The sequence below is a fragment of the Lacerta agilis genome, chromosome 14 (genome assembly GCF_009819535.1).
Source record: "Lacerta agilis isolate rLacAgi1 chromosome 14, rLacAgi1.pri, whole genome shotgun sequence".
Lineage (NCBI taxonomy): Eukaryota > Metazoa > Chordata > Lepidosauria > Squamata > Lacertidae > Lacerta > Lacerta agilis.
This window is the reverse complement of record NC_046325.1, coordinates 24,984,850-25,011,914: the sequence shown is the minus strand read 5'-3', so window position 1 is coordinate 25,011,914 and position 27,065 is coordinate 24,984,850. Positions and strand designations below refer to the sequence as shown.

At 41.3% G+C, this 27,065-nt stretch overlaps 3 protein-coding genes across 3 annotated transcripts; all 3 read left to right on the top strand.

Moving 5' to 3' along the window:
* LOC117057931 (vomeronasal type-2 receptor 26-like) lies at positions 1-7,745 on the top strand. Its single transcript, XM_033168774.1, has 5 exons — positions 1-260; positions 1,769-2,057; positions 4,620-4,847; positions 5,737-5,863; positions 6,801-7,745. The coding sequence occupies exons 1-5, from the start codon at positions 1-3 to the stop codon at positions 7,706-7,708; spliced, it is 1,812 nt and encodes a 603-aa protein (XP_033024665.1). The 3' UTR covers positions 7,709-7,745.
* A 5,025-nt stretch (positions 7,746-12,770) lies between these two features.
* Positions 12,771-19,095, top strand: LOC117058743. The gene is made up of 3 exons (XM_033170085.1): positions 12,771-12,820; positions 16,155-16,276; positions 18,324-19,095. The coding sequence occupies exons 1-3, from the start codon at positions 12,818-12,820 to the stop codon at positions 18,910-18,912; spliced, it is 714 nt and encodes a 237-aa protein (XP_033025976.1). The 5' UTR covers positions 12,771-12,817; the 3' UTR covers positions 18,913-19,095.
* Positions 19,096-21,187: 2,092 nt separating this feature from the next.
* LOC117059364 lies at positions 21,188-25,340 on the top strand. Its single transcript, XM_033171036.1, has 3 exons — positions 21,188-21,304; positions 22,119-22,240; positions 24,551-25,340. The coding sequence occupies exons 1-3, from the start codon at positions 21,293-21,295 to the stop codon at positions 25,140-25,142; spliced, it is 726 nt and encodes a 241-aa protein (XP_033026927.1). The 5' UTR covers positions 21,188-21,292; the 3' UTR covers positions 25,143-25,340.
* Positions 25,341-27,065: the final 1,725 nt, after the last annotated feature.

Here is a 27,065-nt window from a genome sequence, read left to right as displayed (position 1 = left end):
ATGGAACTCTATGTCTGGGGAGGACTTTTTGTCAACAGAATCATGCTGGTGGTGGCGTTGCTGCTTGTAATGCTATGTCATACTGCATGCAAGACTCATTCTATTAATTGTTCCATATATGATGATCCCCACCCTATTCCCCATGAATTTTACCAGTCAGGAGATTTTGTGATTGGAGGAATTGTTTCTCAAGTCTACTTCCTTTATAACAACATCTCCTTTTTGGAACAGCCAGCAAAGGCCTTGATTGAGGAATTCATGTAAGATTTCCTTCCTTCCTTCCTTCCTTCTCTCCCTCACCCACCCACCCCCAACTCTCTCTCATTCTATAATAGTTCAGTTCTCAGTGTCTGAGAGCACATCATTCAGCACCATTAAGGCATTATTTATTGTCTGAATAGCTAGCTACCTTACACAGGGACAATCTAGGGTTTATGTCTGGAAATTAAAGCACCATTGAGAGGGGCCCACAATCAAATCTGAGTACGTGCATGATAAATATGTTTTCAAGAATAGTCTTGTCACCATGTATTATTAATATTTTAAAAACTGCATAAGTAAAATATCATACGAGTATATGTTTCTTGAAAAGTAATTTCTGAATTGTCCCTCCGGCACTTTGCACTCCCCTGACATAACTGGATTATGGTTTTCAAATGCAGCTGAGTTTATGGACGGTTGGAAGTCTCCCCTTGGAACCTTTTGCTTGCAATATCTTTCTCTCATTTCATCTGCAAATGGTAGATGCATTTAAATTACAGCAATGTGTCCCTGGCTTTAGGAGACTAAATGATCCATTAGTTGCTTGCACTGAAGTGACTTCATCATACAGTATATTTCTTCAATGATTGAAATGGTTGCTACAGAGGTTTTTAAGGCATGTTCACAGACACGTAAAGGCTCAGTGGGTGGACAAAGGAGAGGCACACATCCAAGTCCCACTCCCAATGTCCTTGCATGCCTTCCCAGTCCCTGTGTTGATTAATAAAGCACGGCCCACGATAGTGAGAGGTGTTCTACTCACATTCAAGCAAACATGAATAACATTCTTCTGCAGAGCTTCCCCACTCAACACAGTGAATGTTGAAGGCAGAGCATGCGAGGCAATGCAGACAGGTCATTGGGGCAGGGCGTGGAGGCACACCCTAGACCAGGCATTCCCAAACTGCGGCCCTTCAGATGTTTTGGCCTACAACTCCCATGATCCTTAGCTAACAGGACCAGTGGTCAGGGATGATGGGAATTGTAGTCCAAAACATCTGGAGGGCTGAAGTTTGGGGATGCCAGCCCCAGACCCATGGATAGAGTGCTTGCATGATCGATCAGAAATTAGTGAATACCAAGAAAGTTACTGGAGAAACAACAGAAGAGGCTCGCTTGTCTCTTCTCAGGGCTTGCTTTCAAAAGCTAGGAAGTACATTATATATGTCAAATCTATTTTGGGCTAGCGCTTGTGTTTGTGTGCAAAAGGAGTGAATTATTGTTGTAAAGAAAGCGAACCTAACAAATGTAAGGAACAGCATGTTAAGCTCTTGAATAATCCCCAAACATTCTGATCATTCAACTATTCATCAGAAGAATATCTGTTTCATATATCCTACTTTATGCTAACTTTGCTGTATTATCTCCTTTACTTTATCAACTTCTGTGGCATTGAGTTACATCTCAATATCAGTATTTGCAGATGAATGTTGATGAAGTGTACACATGTATTTTTACTGCTGCTTTGCTGCTGCTTTATTAAACAGGCTGTACTGCTTTTTTACAGTTCAGTGCCTAAGAACTACCAGCACATTCTGGCTTTAGCATTTGCTGTCAAAGAGATCAATGAGAATCCTATCATCTTATCAAATGCCTCCATAGGCTTCTATATCCTCAATAGCTACTTCACTGCAAGAATGACTTATAAAGCTACCCTTAGCCTGCTTTCCAAACAGAAGTTTGTCCCCAACTTCTGTTGTGATGACCAGAACAAGCTGATGGCTTTCATTGGAGGATCTGTCTCTGAAATCTCTGCCAATATGGCCATTATTTCAGCAATCCACAAGATTCCACAGGTAAGCTCTAGAGATACCACGGAAGTGGCACATGTGGAAATGGAAATTGCCTCAGTTTACATGTTTATTTGTGGTCAGGAATGGAAATCATGCAAGCACATATGAACTTTATTCATTGTTGTTGTTTTCAGTCGCCAAATGATATGTAACTGATGACACACACACAGACACACACACACAGTTTTTTCTGATGTTTCCTTTGCATTGAAATGAAATAGGTATTGCAGTGAAATGGAAACAGTGCTGATCGCAATTAATATGGGTTAGAAACAAATTGATTCTTTCCTGTATCCCTAGTCTCTTGATTTCAACACAGCATTCAAAAAGTTCAAAAAGTTTCATTAGAAATCTGGTCCAATGCAGACGATATGGTAATGTCATTAGGTTGATTGAAAAATAAAGAATGGAAAGATGCTCTGAAACTAACAAAATGCAGATAAACAAAGTGCCAGACTAAGGCAGAAAAAAAAATTCAAAAGCAAACCTTTGAATAGGGGACAATTGGCAGAACAATAGCACACCTGAAAGAAATATAGTAGACCAATGGTTGCCAAACTGTGATCTGCAGAGCACTTGGTGCTCCATGAAGCATCTCCAAGTGCTCCGTGAAGAGCATGGAAAGAAAAATAAAATAAAATTCCTGCATCATGATAGATTTTGCAATTGATTGCCTACTGGACCAATTCCAGCTCTAGGATAGAAAGACAGACCTTTTCGTTATGTGAAAAAATCTTATACATTTTATTTCAGCTTCCTTATGGATCATTTTTGACAGGACAACATGGCAAAACGCTACTTCCCTTTTTGTACCAGATGGTACCCAATGAAGCCCATCAACACATGGGAGCTGTGCGGTTATTTCAGCATTTCGGATGGACATGGGTTGGGCTCTTGGCTGTGGCTGATGACAAAGGGGACCGTTTTCTGCATACAATGGTGCCACTGCTTTCCCAGAATGGCATATGTTATGCTTTCATAGTAAGAATACCAAAATGGAGTTATATGGATGAACTGATAGACTTGCTTATACAGCAGCAGAACAAATATGAGATTCTCAGGGAGAGAAAAGTCAGTGCAGTCTTTATATATGGAGAACCTCCATCCTTTCAGGTTTTGAGAGTGTTGCTCTTTCTAGCACCTTTCTTGTCATTGCCACCTCTTGGCAAAGTGTGGGTTGTTACCTCCCACTGGGATTTTGAATCACTGTCTGTTCAAAAGAATTGGGATATGCAAACCTTTCATGGTTCCATATCCTTCACTGTTCATTCAAATCAGCCACTGGGGTTTCAAAAGTTCAATGAAGGAATAAGACTTTCCTGGGCCAAAGGAGATGGTTTTATCCAGGACTTCTGGGAACAGGCATTCAGCTGCTCATTAAAGAATTCTAATGGACAGGAGGAAGAGGGGAAGAAAAGTTGCACTGGAAAGGAGAAGCTGGAGAATCTTCCTGGAAATCTGTTTGAAATGTGCATGACTGGCCACAGCTACAACATCTACAATGCTGTCTATGCTGTGGCACATGCTTTGCATGCCATATACACACAGAGCTCCAGATACAGAAGAATGGAAGAAGGAGGGAAACTAGCATTTCAGAATGTACAACCTTGGCAGGTAACCACAATTAAACACAATGGCAACAAAACAGACTAGTTTATGGCCCAGAAATAAAGGCAACTCGGAAACTACAACTAATTCAGAATGAAACAACTAGATTGGTGACTGGGAGCAGCCGCCTGATCCTAAAGGATCTACATTGGCTCCCAGTACATTTCTGAGCACAATTCAAAGTGTTGGTGATGATCTTGAAAGCCCTTAACAGCCTCGACCCTGTATAATATATCATCATCATCATCATCATCATCATCAACATCACCCAATCTCCACCCCAAGTGTTCAGCCCAGACACTGAGGTTCACCTCCAAGGGCCTTCTGGTGGTTCCCTCACTGCAAGAAGTAAAATAACAGGGAACAAGGCAGAAGGCCTTTTCGGCAATGGCATCCTCCCTGTGGAATGCCCTGCTATCCGATGTCAAGGAGATAAAGAACTATACAACTTGTAGAAGACATTTGAAGGCAGCCTTGTATCAAGATGTTTTTAATATTTGACATTTTATTATGGTTGTATGTGTTGGAAGATTCCCAGAATGGCTGAGGCAACCCAGCTAGATGGGTGGGGTATAAATAAAATGATGATGATGATGATGGTGATGGTGATGGTGATGGTGATGGTGATGGTGATGGTGGTGGTGGTGATGATGATGATGATAATAATAATAATAATAATAATAATATCATTATTATTATTGATTACATACCAACAGTTGGGAAGTGTAAGGGAATGGTGGGGCCTATTCATTTTGACAAGTAGCACCAGACTCATGATAGACTAATGACAGTTTTATCAACAATGGGTCAAGCCTTATTAGCCTAATAGAGAGAAATGACAGCTAGAAATAGTGAACTCATAACCAAAAAAGTGCAAGGCAGACTTTAAAAAATGCTAAATATTAAATTACTCTTGAGGCCTAATTATTCCTTTGTCAATATACTCTTCCAAATTAGGTGCATCACTTTCTAGGTAACATCATATTCAATAACAGTGCCGGAGACATTGTGTGCTTTGATGTAAATGGAGAATTAGTGTCCAGTTTTGATATCACAAACTGGATGATGTTTCCCAATGGCTCGGTGGTTAGAGTAAAAGTTGGAAGACTGGAACCCCAGGCTCCTCCAGGCAAAGAGTTAACCATTCATGATGACCAGATTGTCTGGCACCAAAGCTTTAATCAGGTGAGACATGGCATCAAATGATTGAGTATACTGTATAAGAGTTAATATGCTCAATTTTCAAAAAGGCAATGTTAATGCTTTTGAAAACATCTTATTGCATTAAAGTTTTAATTCTTCTAAAATCTCACAGAATCTCTTTATTTCATGAACAAGGTCTCATCTCAAAGACCTTGGTTGGCAGAATACACAACTCCCACCATCCCAGCACTTGAGACTACCTACCGGTATCTTTTGTAGGTGCTTGTTTTGACGCAGAGCAAATTGAATGAGAAAGATAAAGGAAGTACAGCTTTCACCCTCCCACTGATTCTTTAAAATTCTGGTTATATATAAGGAGAGCATCTCTACATAGGTGTAAAAACTGACAACTTAGATGTATGGTGACAGTGTGCTTGGAGAGCAATATCAGCTCATGCTATTTCTGTTTGCCAAAGCATCTCTGTCTCATTCACCCCACTGGGAATTGCTGGAACTGGACTGGAGGATCCTAGGCTGGACAATAATTTTACTGTCAAGGAGCATAGAATATCATCATGACTTGGCAGGTATCTAAACATGGATTTGAGAGGGAGGAAGCTGTGAAATGTGATGTTCAAACATTGCCTCTCAGCCTTCCATTTGTAGTCCAATGTATTCATTTTGGCAATGGTGTATCATATCTGTGCATTAGGTAGGGCAGAAGAAGAGATCCCATGGAAGATTATACTGTTCCACCTGGCTTGGTGTAACCCTGGAAGGACTAGCAATATTGTTGGCTGAGTTCCAGGAGTTCCTGTTGTGGCCTATAGGGCATGTAGTAGGTTAGATGGTTTCTTTTTCTCCAAGGAAGCAAATTGCATTGAATTGATGACTGGTCTTGCTGCTATCAATCCTTCATGTTTCTGTACAGGTGCTGCCTATTTCTGTATGCAATGACAATTGCTATCCTGGCTACAGCAGGAAGAAGAAAGAAGGAGAGAGATTTTGCTGCTATGATTGTGCTCGTTGTCCAGAAGGGAAGATCTCACACCAGAAGGGTAGGAGGAATAATCAATAAATTTTATAAAAGACACAGGGAACATAAAACAGCATGACCTAGTTGAGAGAAGTCAATAATCAGAGGCAGAAGCTGAAACTGGGGAGTAGGAGAAGGGAGGTCAAGAGGCAGAGATGAGTCATGTTAATGAAGAATCACAGGTGTCTCCCCTTTCTTCTGTGACAAGCTCCCCTCCCTCCCCAACTCTGAAAACCAGAAGAGGCACAAACTGGGAGGAGAAGAACACAGGCACAGTCTCCAATTGCTAGGAAAAAGACCCTGTTGAGGAGAAGACATAGATGGCTGGGAGAGGGGGAAGACCTTTAGTCTCAGTAACTGGTTTCATGGAGTAAGACCCACAGGGAATGAACTGCTGTACTCATTATGTATTGAAACTCAGCCAAGTATGTGAAGATCATGGTTTTTTTCTTTCTAATCAAGGTTAACTCTAGCTTTGAACCCTGTGATTTACTGACCAGCTCGCTCTGTGACAATAATTTGCCTTCATATCATGCTTTGGGATTAACGGGCTCCTCATAAACAAATAAACACAAATTAAAAAAGAAAAGAAATAAAAGCAATAATAATAATTTGGCATGTGAAAAGTACTTACTGAATGTTTAAAGTGCTCCACCTACATTATTGCAATAACACCTATAACAATTTTGTAAATTACACATGAGGATTAAGATTGATAAATAACAGCATTTCCTATGTTCATGACTTGAGAAGAGGTCTGCATCACAAAAATCTTGGGTTACACAGAAACATTTATCCATTACCAGATCAGTGTGATCACCAAACATTCTCACTTTCTCTTTGAAATTATGGGAGTCCTTTCTCCTAGCGTTGGTCAAAGAACTGCAAGAACATAAACATAAGGAAGATGTTGGTTAACATTTTTATATATGTACTTATACAACTCCTCCTTTTTTCAGACATGGATGCCTGCATCGGTTGTCCAGAAGACCAGTACCCCAACAGCAACCAAACTGAATACATTCCCAAGATTCTAGTTTATCTTTCTTATAAAGAAACTTTAGGGAATATTTTAGCTACCACTGCTATTTATTTCTCTTTGATCACAAGTTTAGTTCTTGGAATTTTTATGAAGCACAAAGACACTCCCATAGTCAAAGCCAACAATGAGACCCTTACCTGCATCCTCCTCATCTCTCTCCTCCTTTGTTTCCTCTGCTCCTTACTCTTCATTGGACAACCTGGGAAGATCATCTGCCTTTTTCGACAAATTACTTTTGGCATCATCTTTTCTGTAGCTCTTTCATCTGTGTTGGCAAAAACCGTCACTGTGGTCCTGGCATTCATGGCAACCAAGCCAGGGGCCAAGATGAGGAAATGGGTGGGGAAAGGGCTGGCAAATTCTATGGTCCTTTCCTGCTCCTTCATTCAAGCAGGCATTTGTGCTCTTTGGTTATTTACATCTCCTCCGTTCCCAGATAGAGACATGCACTCAGTGCATGGAAAGATAATACTAGAATGTAATGAAGGTTCAGCTACCATGTTCTACTGTGTCTTGGGCTATATAGGCTTCCTAGCCTTTGCCAGCTTCATTGTGGCTTTCCTAGCCAGGAAGTTGCCTGACAGTTTCAACGAAGCCAAGTTCATCACTTTCAGCATGTTGGTGTTTTGCTGTGTTTGGTTGACCTTTATTCCAACCTACTTCAGCACCAAGGGAAAATACATGGTGGCTGTGGAGATCTTCTCCATCTTGTCCTCTGGTGCTGGATTACTGGGTTGCATATTTTTCCCTAAATGCTACATCATTGTGCTGAGGCCCGAGCTGAACAGCAGGGAACAGCTAATAAGGAGAAAAAAAATGAGATAATATAAAAGCATGTCTTTATGGTACACTGCAATCTATATTTCATTAAAAAGGATGATGGCAAGGATTTATGGGAATGTGTGAATGTGTGCCCCACAACTACTCTGTGTTTCCCCATTATATTTATTGTACAGGTGATCATGGTTGTAGGGGGTATTCTAAGAATTAAACCATGGATGCTTCCACTGGAGAACAACTTAGCTCACATTCCTTTGGGCAGAAATGAACAGAGCACAGCTGACTTAGATTTAGCATACACCTCAGTTCTCTTCATGCCCTCATTAGTGTTTCTTCTTCTTTCATCCTGTCTTTGTATAAACCCTGCAAACCAGTACTGCTGTTGATGCAATATATCTTTTCATTTGTGGACATGAATGATTTTGAGACACTTGGACTTCAAAGAAATATTGTTTAACAGAAAGTGGTGGAGATCTGGATGCTACCATGGTCTTAAATATTTTGTTTTAATGCAACAGGCAGATGGAAAAATAAGAAATCCTTTTTATATTTTTAATTTGTTTCCTTTCCGTTTCCCTTTCTCTCTCTCTCCCCCTGCCTCTCTTTTCTTTCTTCTTCCTGCTTCTTTCTCTTTCTTTTCTCTTTTCTTCATTCTCTCTCTTCTCTGACACCTTCTACTCAGGGCTTTTATTAGGGTCCAGGAGTGGTAGATGGTTGATGGAGGGACCCTGGGTGGGAGGCAGGAAAATGTTGGTCTTCCAGGGTGAGAGGCTAGGAGGAGAAAGTTTCTACTACCTTCTGTGGGTGTTAAGAGCTACCTTTAAGAGAGGACACCTTATTCTATTTGTACTTTTTGTAGCTTTTTTAAATAAAAAAATACATTAGTTTTCTATATCTTACTGTATTATGAAAAACTTTGATAAAAATCTTATTAAAAGGAAGAGAATGCCACAATTCAGCCTTTCTGCAGTTTGTGACCTCCAGCTCATTCTGCTACGTGGGGCTGTCAACTTCTGCCCCCAGATTGCCACACTGCAGACAGAGGAAGAAAGAGAAAAGCACCACTTACACAATTTCCTTAGAAATCCCACAAAGCTGTTTACAGAAGGACGTGAGTCATAATATTTGACTGTGTACATGACCTCGGATCTTTCACTCTCCCTGACTTCCATGGAATGGATAGGCTCCATGCCAAAAAACAAAAAAACAACCCAAAAGAAAAACAACCCAAGGTTAAGTAGACGACATGTGGCAATTTATACAGTGCTCAAGAAACACAAGGTCCTTCTCTTTGGTAGAATTTGCATTAGTCAAGGCAGATAATAAATCCTCTCATAAACCTCCAAGTTAACTTCCTAGCAAAGTGACAGCCTTAGAATATTGCCTATTTACGCAGATATGGGTCTCTCAAAAAATGATACCACATGTTTATCAACAGGATATGAACAGGATATAACAGCAGTAGTAATTAAGTTGCACAAGATTGGTTGACTGTAAAAAAAGATACTGCAGCGCTTTGGGATGTGACTATTCCTACCTCAGTGTACTGTTAGTAGACCAAATCTCCCTGCTCTTTGCCTCACCCAGCATGTGAAAGTGGGATTTTGCTGGTTCTTCCCCTGCTCAATGAAATACATACTGTTTTTGCCCTGATCATAACTTTCTACACTTAGATAACTTCTTTGCAATTTAATTATGTAAAGCAAAAATTGTCAGTTTGCATTTCTTAGTGCAGAAAGTATTGATCTGATGTGTAGAGATCTGTCCTGTTCTAATTCATTCAAGAGGGTTCTGTGTGAAGGAAACAAGCAGAAGATTCATGATGTTTTGGTTATTCCTTCAGCGAAGCTGAGTACAGCTGGCTTAAACTGGTTCTGTTATATCTTTCTGTCAAGGTCATGCTTGGGTTTCACTTTCTCTTTCTGACTCTCTTTCCTTCTGCTGTGGTGTTCTGTGTACAGTAGTACCTTGGTTTACGAACTTAATACGTTCCAGAAGTTCGTTCTTAAACCGAATCCGTTCTTAAAATATAGCAAATATAGCCAAGGTAACAAAAGTCCCTGGATCCCAAAGTAAGCTAAGATAAAGGGACCCCTGACCATTAGGTCCAGTCGTGTCCGACTCTGGGGTTGCGGCACTCATCTTGCATTACTGGCCGAGGGAGCCGGCGTACAGCTTCTGGGTCATGTGGCCAGCATGACTAAGCCGCTTCTGACGAACCAGAGCAGCGCACGGAAACGCCGTTTACCTTCCCGGCAGAGCGGTACCTATTTATCTACTTGCACTTTTGACGTGCTTTCGAACTGCTAGGTGGGCAGGAGCTGGGACCGAGCAACGGGAGTTCACCCCATCGCGGGGATTCGAACTACTGACCTTCTGATCAGCAAGCCCTAGGTTTTGTGGTTTAACCCACAGTGCCACAGCTAGTTCTTTTTTTATATAAGAATTTATTGCATTTTCACAACAATAACAAATAAAAAATACAAAAAACAAAACACTACAACAAAACTACAATACTATAAAAAATACAGAAAAAATAAAAAAATCTAACAAACAAATACTTATTTACCTATTCTTATCTTAGTCATCACATTGTTTTGGGACCTCCTCACGTCCTCTCTTCTGCGTACATTTCTAATTAACTATAGTAACTTTATAACATTGTAAATTCTTCCTTCTCAAATAGTATTAATCTTTATATCATAATCATCATATACCTATAATCTTATTCCTAATAAAAATAAACATAACACAATTCAAACTTCTTATATCCTATCTTAACCTAACTTCTGATGTTACTGTAGCCTTAAGTGTCCTCTGATTTCAATTTCAAATGTCTATCTTTTCACGTCGTTTCAAATAGTCTTTAAATTTCTTCCAATCCTCTTGCACCATTTCGTCCCTCTGGTCTCGGAGTTTCGCGGTCAGTTCTGCGAGTTCCATATATTCAATCAACTGCCAGTCTTCCACTGTTGGTAATTCTTCAGTTTTCCAGTTTTTAGCTATCAAAATCCTAGCAGTTGTTGTGGCATACATAAAGAATGTTTTGTCTTTATTGGGAATTTCATAGTTGGTCATGCCCAGCAGAAAGGCCTCTGGTTTCTTAGTAAATGTGTTTTTCAACACTTTTTAAAGCTCATTATAAATCTTCTCCCAGAAGTCCTTTACCTTTGGGCACGTCCACCACATATGATAGAAGCTACCTTCTACTTGTTTACATTTCCAACATTCATTACTCAAACCATGATGCATCTTAACCACCTTTACTGGAGTTAAGTACCATCTATAGATCATTTTCACAACGTTTTCCCTTAACACATTGCATGTAGTGAACTTAGTACCTTCCCTCCACAGTCTCTCCCAATCCTCAAACATTATGTTATGCCCAACATCTTTGGCCCAATCAATCATCACTGATTTAACCATTTCGTCTTTCGTATGCCACTCTAGCAACAAATTATACATTCTGGAAAGATTTTTTGTACTTGGTTCTATTAGCTCCGTTTCCAACTTGGATTTCTCTGACTGAAAGCCTTGTTTCTTATCCAACTTAAAAACTTCATTTATCTGATAATACTGCAACCAGTCAGATACTTTCTCTTTCAATTGTTCATAACTTTTCAATTTAAAGTTCTGACCTTCTTGTTAGCGCCACAGCTAGTTCTATCTTTTATTATACTGTATATCTGAGAGCAGTTATCCTTGACTTGTGCCATGATTAATACCTTCTTTTTTCTGAATTCAGCACTAGTACTGTTACACATGTCTCTATGCACACTTCACACATGTTTGCAAAGGGAGTAGGGTCTTTTACATGGTCCAACAGCACACTGTTCTGGGCCTGTGCCTAAGGGAGTTCAGGACAAATTTACACACACACCAAGATCTCAAACTGAATGAACCAGATTTATTAAAGTGGGGTGGAAAAAGGAAATTCAATCCTACACTGAATAATGGGATGCAGTACATGAAAGGAGGCCATTTGTGCCTCCTTACAATTCACAAACCTATCAGAAGAGAGGGGGAAATCTTTGCTAAAAGGAGTGGAGGGGGAAAATGGGAGCATGCTCATTTGACATGAGACTCTGGAAGACAGGAAGGGTTTAACAGTTTACCTGTCCAGTGTTCTAAAGAGGACTTGTTATCTTGCAGGGAAGACCATGAACTCCATTCATTCCCATTCCCCACTTCTGCTTTGCATTTTTGGTACTTCTGTTGTAATCTTTTGTAATCCTAGGGTTACTTGTCTTACTAAATGTTGATATTGCTTGTTCTGTGTGTGATTTCTAGAGCTAAAGAGAGCACCAACGAGATGTAACTGAGAAGGTAATACCTGCAAGTGAATATAGGATTGCAGAGAAGGTATTGAAGAGTTACACCCAGAGAGAGTATGAATTTTGGTTTTAATACACCAATACCAATACCAGGGAATCTATGCCTCAGGTTTTCATGTCATTTCAACTCCTGGGACACTCAAGCCTTGATGTTCAGTTGCTCTGAGTAAGATTGATCTTTAAGTAATATTTTTTCTTTTTGACAGACTGAGTCAAAGGAACTTTAGTATATTCTTGTTGAATCTGTGAAGATAAGCACTGCAGTCACCTTTCAACTAATGATATAGCCATGTTAACAACATAATAAAAATAAAATAAAATAAAATAATGATGATTTATAACACCTAAACTGCCCTAGGCATTGAATATAATGTGTTATTTTGCACAGATGGTCAGCGGAAAACAATAAATGAACAAAAATTAATCTTTCAGACAGCTGTACAACGACACCACTTATTGAAGGCCTTAGATTGTGTCCCTTTGCTATTAGTTGCAATAGTGATACAAGGAAGGAGTGGGGAGTTATTGGCCACCCTCCTTGATTGTCAACTGTCTTTTATGTTTTATCACACAGTTCCTGTTCCTCCATTCCTTTTACATGTAGTGACTTGTGCTTCAGATCTTTCCTAGGAACTCCACTCATTCCTGTTTTGTTTACTCTGTGCAATTTGAAATTGTACGAGAGACTGCTCCCCCCCAAGAGAGGTGGAGTGGCTGTATAAAAGAAGAAGCTGGTGACTTGTCCTTGCCAGTGGGTGAAGCAGCACTTTTTTTCGCAAACAGACAGAAAAGACTGGTTCTTTTTCTGACCCTGGAGTGCATGGTGAGTAAGCCTTGCTTTGAATCTAGGGAGCAATTTTCCAGCTGTGCCTCTGTCCAGTTAGTCTTTGCTACTATCTTTGCCACTTACAGGAATGTAGGTGGGAAGAGGCTGTAAACTAGGTAGGAGTAGGGGCTCTTCCTTCCCACAGTTATGGAAGATGGAATGCCTGTTGTAAAAGAGTTAACGTGCAAGTTAACATTCAGGCAAATCCTGAAGGGGGAACCCGAAAGGGAGAGATTCAAGCTTATTAAATAGTGGGTGGACATAGCAGACGACACAGTGATTCTCCAAGCAGCTCGGTTTATTTTCAGGCTGGAACAGAACTGAACTGAAGGGCTCAGCAGCCTGCTTATATAGAACTCAGCTACAAGCAACAGTAACAACTTTCTGTAGTTACCCAATCCCTGAACGTCACTTTCAATCCCTCATTTACATGTGCGGACCTGAGTGAGAATTGCAGCAGAATGAACTATATACACACCCCCCTAGTGGCCAATGGTGAGAACTTCAATACATAACAAAGCTCTTTCCCCATCTTGAAAGTCCCAAACCCCAAAATGACAGTGCTTGTTCAAGCCCGTCTTAGAGGGATCGGCCGCCCTGGCGCAGCGATTCCTCGGCGCCCCCAGCCTGCCGCCTCTCTGCCCGCCTCCCTCCCGCGCTGGCCGCCCCTCGGGAGGGGGGGTGGACGAGCGGGGGATGAGGGGCGTGGCGTTGGAGCGGGCGCTCGCGCACCGGCGGGCGGAGGATGAGGGGCGGGCGGACGGGCGCTCGCGCACCGGCGGGCGGGCTGGCTGCAAGCCGGCCGCCCTCGCCTCCCAGAGCCCCAGCTGGAGTGCTGGAAGGTCACGCAAAGCCCTGCGCCGCTCCAGCGCTCCAGCTGGGGCTCCGGGAGGCGAGGGCGGGCGGCTTACAGCCCGCCCGCCCGCCGGCCGGCGCGCGAGTGCCGTGGGCTTGTTTCATCACTTAAACATGGACAGGAATAGAGAGCCTTTGAGTTGTATTCACCGAAGTTTTATGCACAGTAGACCCGCTGAAATTAAACCTACATTAGTTGTGTTTATTAACTTAAATGGGTATACTCAGAGTAGGATTAGCACTGAATCCCACATTTCCCCTTTATTTACAACACATACATCCTATCCTTTCTCCAAAGAGTTCAAAAATGTGTGCTTGCTTTCAAAATGGTTATGGCTCACTCAAATGTGGCATAGCTAATTTGAAACTACTAGGGGTTGTGCCCTTGCTCTTCAAATAATCTTCTGCCTAATCTTTGCCCACTTGCCAATCACCTCCTCTAAACCTGGCCAAACCCTCTCCCCATTCCTTTATTCCTCTCCAACTCCTTCCTCCCCCTTTCCATTTCCCCTGTAAAGACCTCAATGGCTTGCCTGGACTGTTCATCTCCTCACTGGCTCACATTTCTCCCCCGCCCCCAGATCTCTCTTCCACACTTCTCCTCGGTCACTTGCCTAGGCTACCAGCCTATGTTCCCTCATGATAATCTTGCCTGGATCACTCAACCTGGGCTCCCTGTCCACCCACCTATCTGTCCTCCAGATACCTCACCTCTACTCCTTAATTCAAAAACACAAACCTGTAGACGATACAAACTGTTACCATGATTAAACTGCTTCTTATTTAGTTTTAGGTCTCACATTATTCTTAAAACCAGTTACAGGTGGGTAGCCGTGTTGGTCTGCCATAGTCAAAACAAAATAGAAAATTCTTTCCAGTAGCACCTTAGAGACCAACTGAGTTTGTTCAAGAACAAACTCAGTTGGTCTCTAAGGTGCTACTGGAAAGAATTTTCTATTTTGTTTCGATTATTCTTAAAACTACTACTGAAATTAATCAAATGCTGCAACAGAATTTAAACTGCTATAATTATTTTTAAAATACATTTTGAAAACTTTCCATTTTGATAAAAAAATACCTGTTTTGGTTTGTTCTTAATTTTTTTGGACAAACTATCTAATTCTGCATATTCAGTCAGTTTTTTTTTTAAAAAACAAGAATTTATTGGTTTTCCACATCAAAACAAATAAAAATACAATAGAAAACAACAACAACAACAAATACAACAAGAAAAACAGAAATAAAAGAAAATACATACCTACACCGGAACACCAACACTCCATACATTTAATTAAAATCTTATTTCAAATCTAATTAGGGGGACTTCCCCCGTTCTCTCCTCTGCTTCCAATTCTAATTTACTTTAGTAACTTTCTATCTATTTCAACAATGCATTCACCTAAATTCATAATCTTCATCTCTAAAAATTTAAGTCATTTAACATCAAGATATCAAAATACAACTTCTTAATACAAATCTTAACTTCTTGTAACCTTATCTATCTCTTATTCCACTAAAACTGCTGCTGGTATTTCTAATTCAAACCTTATATAATGTTAAACTAACCTTCTTTAAAAACAGTCCAAGTATCTCTTCTCTATTCCAAATCAAATTTTTTTAACACTCTGACTTCGGGGTACCATGATAAGCCTTCCTGATTACACATCTAAAATTTTCACCCTGCCCCTCTTCTTACCAGTTTTTGAATCTATTCCTGCATAGATGGAAGTTTGTCAGATTTCCAGTTTGCAGCAATTAACATTCTTGCTGCAGCCGTAGCGTATAAAAATATAGCCTTTGTTTTTGTGTGTTTGGCATTTCTACAGCATTACAGGGAGCATTATATTACAAGTATGTATCTGAATCCATATTTGTGTCCAAGCCCTCATGTGTGTACACACACACACACACACACACACACACTTACTTTCTTTCTCCCTTTTCTCCCACTCTGAATTTAAATGGGGGCCTGCAGCTTCAGATTTGGAGGTTTGGAGGGGGAGGTTATAAATAGTTATCTGTCTGAAGGGAGCCTTTAACTGAAGGGCAGTTTGTTCCAAGTATTATTTAAAGATAAAGAACCACGAGAAGGGCAAGCAGTGGCTTGGAAGTTGCCCATCAATAGTTAGAACTTGGACAGCAGAGTGAGCAAGCCCAGAGATCAGCCAGTCACAGTCTTCTCCACTATTGTGAGATGTACAGCATTTCTATTTATACTATGGGTATTATTGTAACTCTGTGACTACAATTCCTAAGATTCTTTAGGGGAAGCCATATGCATTAAAGGGGCTTTAAATATATGGTGTGGATGCATCTTTTACCTCAGGCACCAAAATGACTTGGAACAGCCTTGACCCCCTCTCTAACTGTGGCAGTTGGCTCTTCAAATCACAACTTTAGCATGCCCTCTCCAAGGTGTACTCACATACGATAATTTGCTCATGCCCTCTGCAAATATTCCATCCCTTTTTGACAGATGTCCAGACGTTGGCCAGGCTTCAGTTTCTTATGCGTGACTGTCTTGCTCTGTTTGGGGAATGGAGCATTTGCATCCATAGACCCAAATAATCTGAGAGAGATTATCAACTATATCAGACGGTGAGTATTTTTTAAAAATAACATATTCTGTGTTTCTTTCTTTAAAAGCGCCTATATGCTAGGTGAACCTCATCAAAAAATATAGTCATGAAACTACCAACCAAAACATGCCAACACTTGGCAAGAGAAACGACATCCATACCCATAGTAAATATCCTGTTAATTGTTTCCTACAGCCTGAAGACACCTGCATGAGGCAAATGCAAATAAAACGCCTTCTATGAGAGGATATGAGAGGATAATTTGGGGGAGAAGGCACCTAAAATTTAAGAGAACTGTTAAATCACTTACAAATTCACTCATAAAGAAAAAAAGGCTCCCTAATTTACACAAATGGAGTAGAGCGAGTCTATGTCATATCCAGACAATTGTACAGTCCTATGAAGGCACTATAGCTCATGAGTTTATCAACATGGGAAGAAGGAGAGGGCCGATGCTGAGAAGCAAAGGCTTCAGTGTTTCAGACTTTTGTCTAGGCCCTCACTCAACACCTGCATATCTAGTACGAGTCTATGATGACAGGTCTCTTTCTTTGTGTATTTGTGCATACAGTTATATGTGTGAAGGCATCCATGAGATCTATAAGCACAATCACAATTGTTAATTTGGGGTTCCCATCAGCTGTACGCCATAATCATCACAACTATAACAAATAAAGGCTTGACACACCTCGGTTTGCATGTCATGAGTCTTTCTCATATATTAGTTTCACCTTTTAAGTTGAATTATTGAAAGGATATTCTAATTTTCTAATATTCTAATTTTCACAATATTCTAATTTTTCGAGTTTCACCTGTATGTGTATGTGAAGGCCCTTTCCCTGCAAATCTCCTCAGAACCAGGGCTATTTGGTGTGGCCTCACTCTTTGTTCTTGTGCTGAGGAAATTGGGAGCTATAGTGTCAACATAGGATCTAGCTTAGTAAATCTTCTGTTGAGTAATATGCTCATTGGCAAATTATATGATCACAATTTATGTGATAAATTAGAACATTATTTCCTTAGCTCTCCACCTCAGACTTCCCCCCTAAGCCTCCTTGCATTTAATGCAACTGACAGAAGGCTGCTGTCCTATATACACTTACCTGGGAGTAAATTTCATTGCACTCAGTGGGGGAAACATCTGAGAAGACACAAATAGGACTCATCTTTTAGACATGACAATATTGAATATATCAGGGTGCTCAAAAGGGTGCTCTTATGTCTGTTTAAAATGATACCTTCCATTTCAACCCTTTAAGTAATGTTGCTTAATGTGTAGCATTTCCTCCTTCTGGCTGTTGGAAAAACTGAGCAAATACTGTATATACACCGGCCATTGATGATATGGTGTCCTCCAGCTTTTTTGAACCACAATTCCTTGGCTGGGGCTGATGGGAGTTATAGTTTTAAACAGCTAGCATGCATCAGAATGGCAAAGGCAGATTTGTACAGTACTGTACAGGCAACTTCATACCCAGCATTGCTCAAGAATTATAAGAAACCTAATATAAAAATAAATCAGTGGCTAAAATCAGTATAGTGTTGAAAAGTTCCACCTGCCATCTTGGTTCAAAATCGCATCCCATGGTATCCAAACACAGCTCAAAACCTGCTCCCGAATCTCATGAACCATCATGCAAAATTTGGTGATGCTTTCTTCAGAGGTGTTCGGATGCATAGAGAGCAGATGCACAGACATAACTACTACACAGAATATAGACGTCACTGTAAAATGAGTATCACACAGTTTTACCACTCACTGAACTTAAGTCAAATTAACATGCTAAATCATATCTTGATTGATGTAAGAAAACAGATATTTTCCCATGTCATTTTTTTTACAAACAAAATAAAATCTCTCTGCTGTTATTATGACTTCTGCCTGTAAATGGGACATCACAGCTATTCTTTTGCAAAGACAATGTCACATTATCTGGCAATACAGTCCAACTGCCAGTCATCAAGAGTATCATAATGGAAGTCCATATGGGACAAAAATAAGGAACCAATATACTTGGTGTTAGTTTTTGCTCATCCATCATCACTCATTCTCATCTTCCTCTTAGGTATGGTCTCAATATTCATTATGCTGTTGCTGTGAGGCTGGAGGAGCAATATTGTAGTGAAACTTCGCAGCATGCCTTGACGATTCCGTTGCCTACAGGAGAGATGGAAGACATGAAGAAAAAGATCAGTGATAAGCAAATTGGCATATATAACCCAGAGCCTATAGGGAATATAGTTGCAGCCAGGCCAAAGCTTCTGAAACATCGTAAAGAACATGCTGAATGGCGCCTGCTGACTGGAGGCCAGAATAGTCCAGTAGAAAGGATCTTGGCTAATAAGGATAGAGGCTGTTTGATATTCTTTAGCAAATTATCTCCTTGTACAGACCGCTGTCTCAACAAGGCAGACATGAAAAACATTGTGCAGATGGTCAACCCCCTTTTTGACCGGTTTCCTCAAGATTTCAAGGCTTTTGTTTTTGAGACTGTTTATGAGAAGGACGCAAAGGAGGAGGAGAAGGAGGCTGTGGTGGAGGCCTGGAAAAGCATCCGGAATTCCCCCCTATTCCGGTGCTACAATGACAACAGAGGCTGCATTAAATGCTTTGACAACAACCAAACGGCTGACAATCCATGCTTACGTGATTAGAGAGAGCCAGAAAGATGGTAATGATGTACCTTTTGGCAGGCAGTTGTGTGACCTCATGATTGTCAAGTTGGTTTCTGGGTAGATTGCCTATAGAGTCAAGGCTTTCCCTGCTTTAACCAGATTAACCTTTGCATATGATGCATATACTTTTCTGCTTTGTTGTTGAATCAATAAATATTGAGATCTTACCAAAATAGCTTCTTGTTTTTTGCTGCCTCTGGTATTAGCACCACAGGCCTAAGTACATACTTGAAAATTCATGAAAATCCACCAGCTGAGACTTCAGAGGGCTAACTATGCAGGCAGGAGAAGAGGTGCATGAAGCTATGCCACTGTCTGAGTGAATGAATGATTGTTGTAGAAGAAGGCATATGCTGGACTCAGTACAGATGACCACCTGAGAAATGGTAACTTGGCACAGTGTACATATTGTCATTAGGTAAGAGGGCTATCATCCTGCCAAGTAGTGAGGGGGAATTTGCTGATCCATAACATTTCTGGTTACAAGTGGATGTTTGGTGAAATCCTTGGTTGGATGGAGTGGAGGCCAGGATTGTGGCATGGATACTGAGGCAGAATCTTGTACGGACCAATTCTGCTTGTTTGTGTAGGAGCACAGGTTTTTGCATTACAATGTACAGAGCACAGGAGTAATATGATAGGACGCGCACAGGGAACATATGACTGTATCACTATCATTGGGCTACAGCTCTCATCAGCCTCAGCCAGTACAGCCAATGGCCAGGGATGATGGAAGTTGTAGTCTAACAACATCTAGAGGACCACAGGTTCCTCATCCCTGTGGTAGGACTTCCATATGCATGTGTTGTGGGAATACACAACCACACAGGAGAGGATGTGAATCTCATGCCTTCAACATCAAGTGGTTTACTGTACAAGTGAAAGAACTATCATCAATAAAACATCAGTCATCTGATATAATGTAATATCAATGGAATGGAGCAATTTACCCTCAAATAAAGCCAAGGGTGATGAATACGGTTGTATGGGCCCTTAACATAGAGCAGCATGTAGCAGTAATGGCAATAGCATTGTGGAAAAGGGACAGTACTTTCATTGTCTGACTAGCAGAAGCGAAACCAATTACACAGCATAAAGTATAATGAAAGAGAAAGAAAGCGTAATTTGGAGAAGGAAGCTGGGCCACAATACATGACTGCTTACAGCTACAGTTTCTTCTTTCAGTTCTCTTGATTTTCAAGAAATGGATGGGCAAAACACTTTGTGGCTGAAATAGCACACTGCAAACATAAGTAGATAACTCATAAAGCCATGGCATCTTGTTTTTCAAAACAGGATTGCCTATAGCAGCTTCAGAATTCCCCTACACCAAAATCTCCCTCCACTGGAAACTTATATCAGCAAAAGGTCTTCTGCATAGAAGGGCAATGCTGATAATGAGCCAAACAGAAATTTCCTGTCAACCTTCTCACCCCCCATATAGTGAATGGGCAAGGCAGTACCTGCTGCTTGCCACACCATCCCTGATGACTTGTGTGCCAGCAGGTTTGTGTGGTGCTTTCAAAGGAGCAGGTGCTGTCAGCTGCTGCCCACAAGCAACATAGGAAGGTGCCTGATATCAGGTCAGTTTCTTTGTCCATCTAGCTTAGGACCTACCACTTGCTTGTTTTTCCTCATACTTCGGACATAGCCGAAGAAACCTTTAAAAAATATTTTTAACCTCTCTCGCAAGCCTGAAATCATTCTGAGCCAACCTCTTTTGTGATTTCCCCTTTCTTCCATTTCTTATACATTCCCTTCTTAATGCTCAGCTCATCTGTAAGCTCCTTATCCAGCCAATCTGGTTTCCTTAGATTCCTCCCACTTTTCTTTCTTGCTGGAATTGATGTAATCGCTGACCATTGACCAAGAAGCCTGGGGGATAATGGGAGTTGTAGTCCAGCAACATCTGGGGACCCAAGGCTGAAGTACACTGCTGTAGAGAGGCAACTGCTGCACTGTTTTGTAAAAGTGCTGGTTTCAGCGCCAAGAATCTTCCCAAAATGCTGGTGCAAATGTATTTGCAGTCTAAAGAGCTTAGCAAACAATATTTGGGTTCCCTCCACAGTCATTACATGTTGCAGAGGGAAGATGTGACCATAGGGTTTCTCTTTCAGTTCTTCTGCCAAGAATAGAAAGAGTTGCAGATCCTCCCTGCCTCACGACAATTTCTTCCTGTATTTAGTTTTTTTTTTTTAACTGACCAAGCCTCTGTTTTGTGATTGGCAATTCTATATACAAGGGGGGATGTCCAACCTTTCTTAAGAAAAACAGAATAGCTATATAAAGAGCTGGTGAATTATTGCTGTAAGTGGGAGGAAAGACCATCATTGGCTGGGAGACAAGCTACTTTCCTACCATGGAGCAGACTGTGAGTAGCTCTACAATTTATCTGATATGCCTCTATCAAGCTTCTGTTATCATTCTGGCATATAATACATGTTATGAATAAATATAACATTCATACCAATAAGACATTATCACCATTCCTATAGAACAACTTACAAAACACTACTAATATCATAACTTCATTGAAAACAAAAAAACCGGCAACAGTATAATTATACAACTTTAGGATTTTGATTTAATATCTATGTGCTGCTTTCCTGACAACCAGGATGAGCTTCAAGCAGCTCAAAGCAATTAACAGATCACAAGATGTAAGACCATTAAATTCAAAGACAAACATTCAAGATTTACAGTAATAAAATTAAAATACAATGTAATTGTTTTAGAACTGGGAAAATATCTTACAGGTATATCTTATATCCAGATTGCATTGCACCCTTATGAAGCTAATTAAGGAGCAGGTGCATGGAACAGCAAATGCATAATTTGGGGATATTTCTGGAGCCACTATTGTCACTTGAGTCATAAGAAGCCTCATTGGCTTGGAGTGCCTTCTATCAGTTTGGGTTGATGGTCCAGCTACACCCCTATTTGAGCAGTATATCCTACCTTCTGCAGTCTATGCTCTGGCAACCTCTACTGGTCTCAGGGACTCCACCCACTACTGCTAGCCAGTTAGAACAATTTTCTGGACTCTCAGCTTCCCAAAGACAGTCACCATTCAGGCAGCAGCTTCCTATGACCCTTCCAAAGGCAGGGAGTGGAGCAGAGTGGCTGGAAACACCCAGCCAATGACGCTACTCTCAGTGCCCTCTCTTTTTGTTTTCTTCTGACAGGTGTCCAGAAGTCGATTGGGTTTCAGCCTGTTGAGTGTGACTTTCCTGCTCTGCTTGACAAGTGGAGCCTTTGGGTCTATAGATCCAAACAACCTGAAGGCAATCATCGACTACATCAGAGAGTGAGTAACGTTTTGGAGTTTTCTGGGGTTTTCCAAGCAAGTGTTCTACACATTTCGAAAAACCCCTCAAAACAAAATCATGGGACTAAAACGAGCAAGAATGTTGGCATTCTGGCCAAATAAAGCATTTTGCTTTCATACTCATAATAATTTACATTTTGATTATTTCATACAACATGGAGGAGATTGTTTTGCTTCATGTTATGAGCTTCCCTTGATGTTGATGCTGCTATAAGGTGGCCTAAGATAAATTAATAAGATTCTGTCTGTGTACAGTGGTACCTCGGGTTATGTACTTAATTCGTTCTGGAGGTCCGTTCTTAACGTGAAACTGTTCTTAACCTGAAGCACCACTTTAGCTAATGGGACCTCCCGCTGCCGCTGCGCCGCCAGAGCACGATTTCTGTTCTTATCCTGAAGCAAAGTTCTTATCCTGAAGCGTTATTTCTGGGTTAGCAGAGTATGTAACCTGAAGCGTATGTAACCCGAGGTACCACTGTATGTATATTTGTGCAGATGGGAAATGTGTGTGTGTTATATGTTTGCTTTCAAAGGTCTGCCCATGTAGTTTTGTTCCGGCATGTGTGCTTTCACATTTTGTCATCTTTAGGTGATATCAGGGCGAAGATGTGGGGAAGGCAATATCATTATGACTGTGAATATTGCAAGGCACATAAAAACTTGTACATTAAGATGCCTGTAGAGGGAAGCACTGCATAGGGATAGGTGAGCATGTTGGTTTCAGGTTCTCTCAGTATCTCATCTTTCTACTCTTCAGTTTTCCACATTTCCAAGAAAAATCATCAGCATTTTAGTGCCAATTTATATTCACATGTTTTTATGCAATTTTTCCTAACATACACATTTTTGCAAACCAATTTTCCCTAATACAATGCATTACCAAGTTATTTTTACAACTTACATGCATTTTTATGCGTACTGTACCTTACATGCATTATATGCATAATTATTTAATTAATGAAATTTCTATTCTGTCCTTCACCCAAGGACCACAGGGCAGGTTACAATATAAAAACACAAAGATACACACTATAATAACAAACAAAAACAACAATGCTCTCTTAAGTTAGATAGCCATTCCCAAATGAACTTGTTAAGGAAATAATCTGTTCTTATATGGGTAGGACATAACAGTGAACACTGAAGGCATACCTAAATTCTACAGTCCTTTAAAAGGTTAGTGGTTCTTCCATTTATATAGCACTTCTTGTCATTGTCTTCTGCTTTCAGAACAGGCCCTCCAAACTCTCATAGCAATGAAGTCAAACGTTGCCCATCTGTTTTACACCTATACCCTTTCTTGCTTTTCTGCTTTCTATTGGGGCTTTAGCAGTGAGATCTTTTCACTTCCTAGAAAACATGTTAAAGCACTTATCCCCTAAGTTCATGAAATCAAAACTGCCCTTTAAGGGGCTGTAGCAATGTCAGTGGTCCTTTTTGCAAATTAATTTGCTCGAGGAATACATTGCACAATTTGAAGAACTGTGAATTTCAAAGTGGTGGTGGTGGGGGCTCATTTTGGTTTTCGAACTGTTTTGGAAAGTGAAAATTAAGTAGGTTCACCTTTAAATGTGGACTGAATCACATTTCTCCACCACCCCTACCTCTGGGAGAAAGGGCATTGCAGGAGAAACAGGGTGATTTGGGAAGGAGCTAGCTGGGCATTGTGCAGGCTCTGCTGGTTACAAGCCTCAGCCACTGTGCCCCAAACACACTAGCAGTGCCATAGCTGAGGTGGTCTTAATTTTTTTTTTAAAAAAAACCTTGTGCAATCAGAGCAGCACAATGTCTGGCTTCACTTCCTGGGACGCCCATAGTCATAATGGGTGTCCTGGGAAGTGCTGATGTGCTGAGAGCCTTCTTCTTTTGCAAGCAAATATGGTGCTTTTACTAGCGCAGTATTTTAAAGAAAAGGGTATTCCTCCTCTGGGATGCATGGAACCCCTGATCTGCACCCACTGGTCTGGCTCTAATGGCACTCCTAGTTTTGCTTAGCAAATCTAATTCCAATTAACATGATAAATTGGATCCCCATCATCTTGGGTTATTGGTGTCCCCCCCACCCCCCATAAAAAACCCAGCTATCTGCTGTAACATTAAGTTGTGGCTTCCATCTGTAAATGAACCATCATTTTTCAGTAGAACTGGAACTTCTCTGCCTCTCCATTCAAATGACTGCAACCGAGACTATAATAAAAAATCAAGCCAACACGGACCAAAAGGAGGAACCTGGTGTGGAATGCTGAGTTCAGCGTCACTCATTCTCAGCTTTCCTTTGTTTTTTCTTAGGTATGGCATCGCCAATAACCATTATGCTGTGGCTGTAAGACTGGATAACAGATACTGCAGAAGTCCTACACGGCAGAATTTAGAGACTGCTTTGCCTAGAAACCAAATGAATCAGATGCGTAATGAGATTAGCCGGAAAAATGGAATGTATAACCCACAGCAGATAGGGGATGTTGTTGCAGCCAGGCCAAACTTTCTGGAACGTTCGGTACAGCATGCTGAATGGCGCTTACTGACTGGAGACCAGAATAGCCCAGTAGAAAGGATCCTAGCCAATAAGGACCAGAATAGTTGCCTGATCTTCTTCAGCCAATTATCCCCCTGTGTGAACCGATGTCTCAATGAGAATGACATGAAAAACATTGTACGGGTGGTCAACCCTCTTTTTAACAGGTACAATGAAGATTCCAGGGCTTTTGTTTTTGAGTCCATTTACAGAAAGGATGCAGTAAAAGAACATGAGGTTGTGTTGGGGGCCTGGCAACGCATCCAGCGTGCCCCACTATTCCGGTGCTATGCAGGTAACAGAGCCTGCATCCAATGTTTTAACAGTAACCAACCTGTTAGCAACAGTCCCTGCTTGGCCAATTAGGGAAAGCCAATGATAGAGTAGTGCCCACCTAGGGATGGCAGTTGTGGCACTTAGAATTTTTCCAGCTGGCCTGAGAACCAAAGGCACCCCTTCCTCATTCCCATATTCTTGTTTTCTCGAGATTGAGCATTACATATGATCTTTGTAGTCCTTTGCTTTGCTATTGAAACAATAAAATCTTTGCAGCATATCACAAAAGCTTCTTGTCTGTTTGCTTCTTCTTCTTCTGCTGAACAATCACTCACGCCTACAGATGAGATGTGCAAAGTCAGACGGGGCTGTACTGTCCACATCGGGGCTGTTAACATGCCCATGCCCATGCGTGTTTGAAAATTCAAGGTTACAATACAACCCAGTGCCCACAGCTGGCATAAAACTTAAAAGCCCAAAGGACAATTTGCTGTAGTCTGGAGCAGCAACCTAAGTTAAGGAGAATTGGTTGCAACATTGCGATGTCTCTGAAAATCCAGATGTTATATCCTCAGTTGCTAGATTCTGTGCTGCCATGATGTATATTCATTGAAGGGTGGTTTTATCTTATGCTGGTCTGTGACCAAAATAAAGTTTGATAGCTGATTGTGATGTCATAATCTGAAAGACTAGGTCAAGGAAGGAGAGCCTTGGGACCATTGTTCGTGGGGTGCTTGGTTGAATTCAGAGCATGTCCCTAAACTCCTCAGCTGAACTCAACTGTTACAGGTGGGTAGCTCTGTTGGTCTGCCGTAGTCGAAACAAAATTAAAAAATTAAAAAATTCCTTCCAGTAGCACCTTAGAGACCAACTGAGTTTGTTATTGGTATGAGCTTTCGTGTGCATGCACACTTCTTCAGATACCTGATGGACTTCCATTTCATGCGGCTCAATGTGGTGCCTTCCATAGTTCTAGTCTGTCATAGTCGAAACAAAATAAAAAAATTCCTTCCAGTAGCACCTTAGAGACCAACTGAGTTTGTTATTGGTATGAGCTTTCGTGTGCATGCACACTTCTTCAGGTATCTAAGGCATAGCTGTCAACTTTTCCTTTTTTTGTGGGAAATTCCCTTATTCCAGCACCGTTTCCCACTGCATAGCGTGTGTGGGGGGGGGGGGACCAGAAGGGCTGTGGCCCCGGGCACAGAATCTTGGGAGGTGCAAACTAGGCATGTGCCCAGTGCACAAGCCCCCTGGGTCAGTGCAGAGGATGTTCTTCACCTCTGGGTCCGCCCCGCTCCTGCCCACCAGCTGATTGTCAGCCCCTGTGCGCTAGGTGTGGGTGGGGTGTGGGGGTGAAGAGCACCCTCCATGCCCCGCCCCCACCCGGCAGCTGGTGGGTGGGCACTCATGGGCTGGACAGAGACAGAGCGTGGAGGGTTCTCTTCACCCTTTGCTCCTGCGGGGCAGCCAATGAGCACCCACTCACCAGCTGACTGGCTTCTCAGACTAGATTTCCCTTAGAATCAAGTCTCTTCCCTTACCCCCACCCCTGCTTGACCCTGGTTTCTGTAGTCATATGCTTTGCTCTTGCATCAATAAATGTTCAAAGCAAATCCCAAATGCTTCCTGCCTTTTCTTCCCGACTACTTCTGATGTCGCCCACCCAGTGCTCACCACATCTGGCAGCTGAGACCTGCGGATTCACGAGGAGCTGCAGTGCCCACTATTGCCTGAATGAGAGCGTTGCAATGGTTGCATGTGTGCACTAAGATTGGGATTTCCCCCACATTGTCTGATTCACAAATAAACATTTTAGCATGCTTGGAAGTCTCCGTCTCTGTCTTCTGTTTTAGATATGGATGATTGCAACAAGTGCCTGGAGGATCAGTATCCAAACCAAGACCCCAAACCACAGCATCCCTAAAAGCCTAAGCTTCTTGTCTTGGGATCACTAAAATGCAGTGTGTTTCAATGGAATCAATTTACAAATTCAGTCCTGGCCTACACATG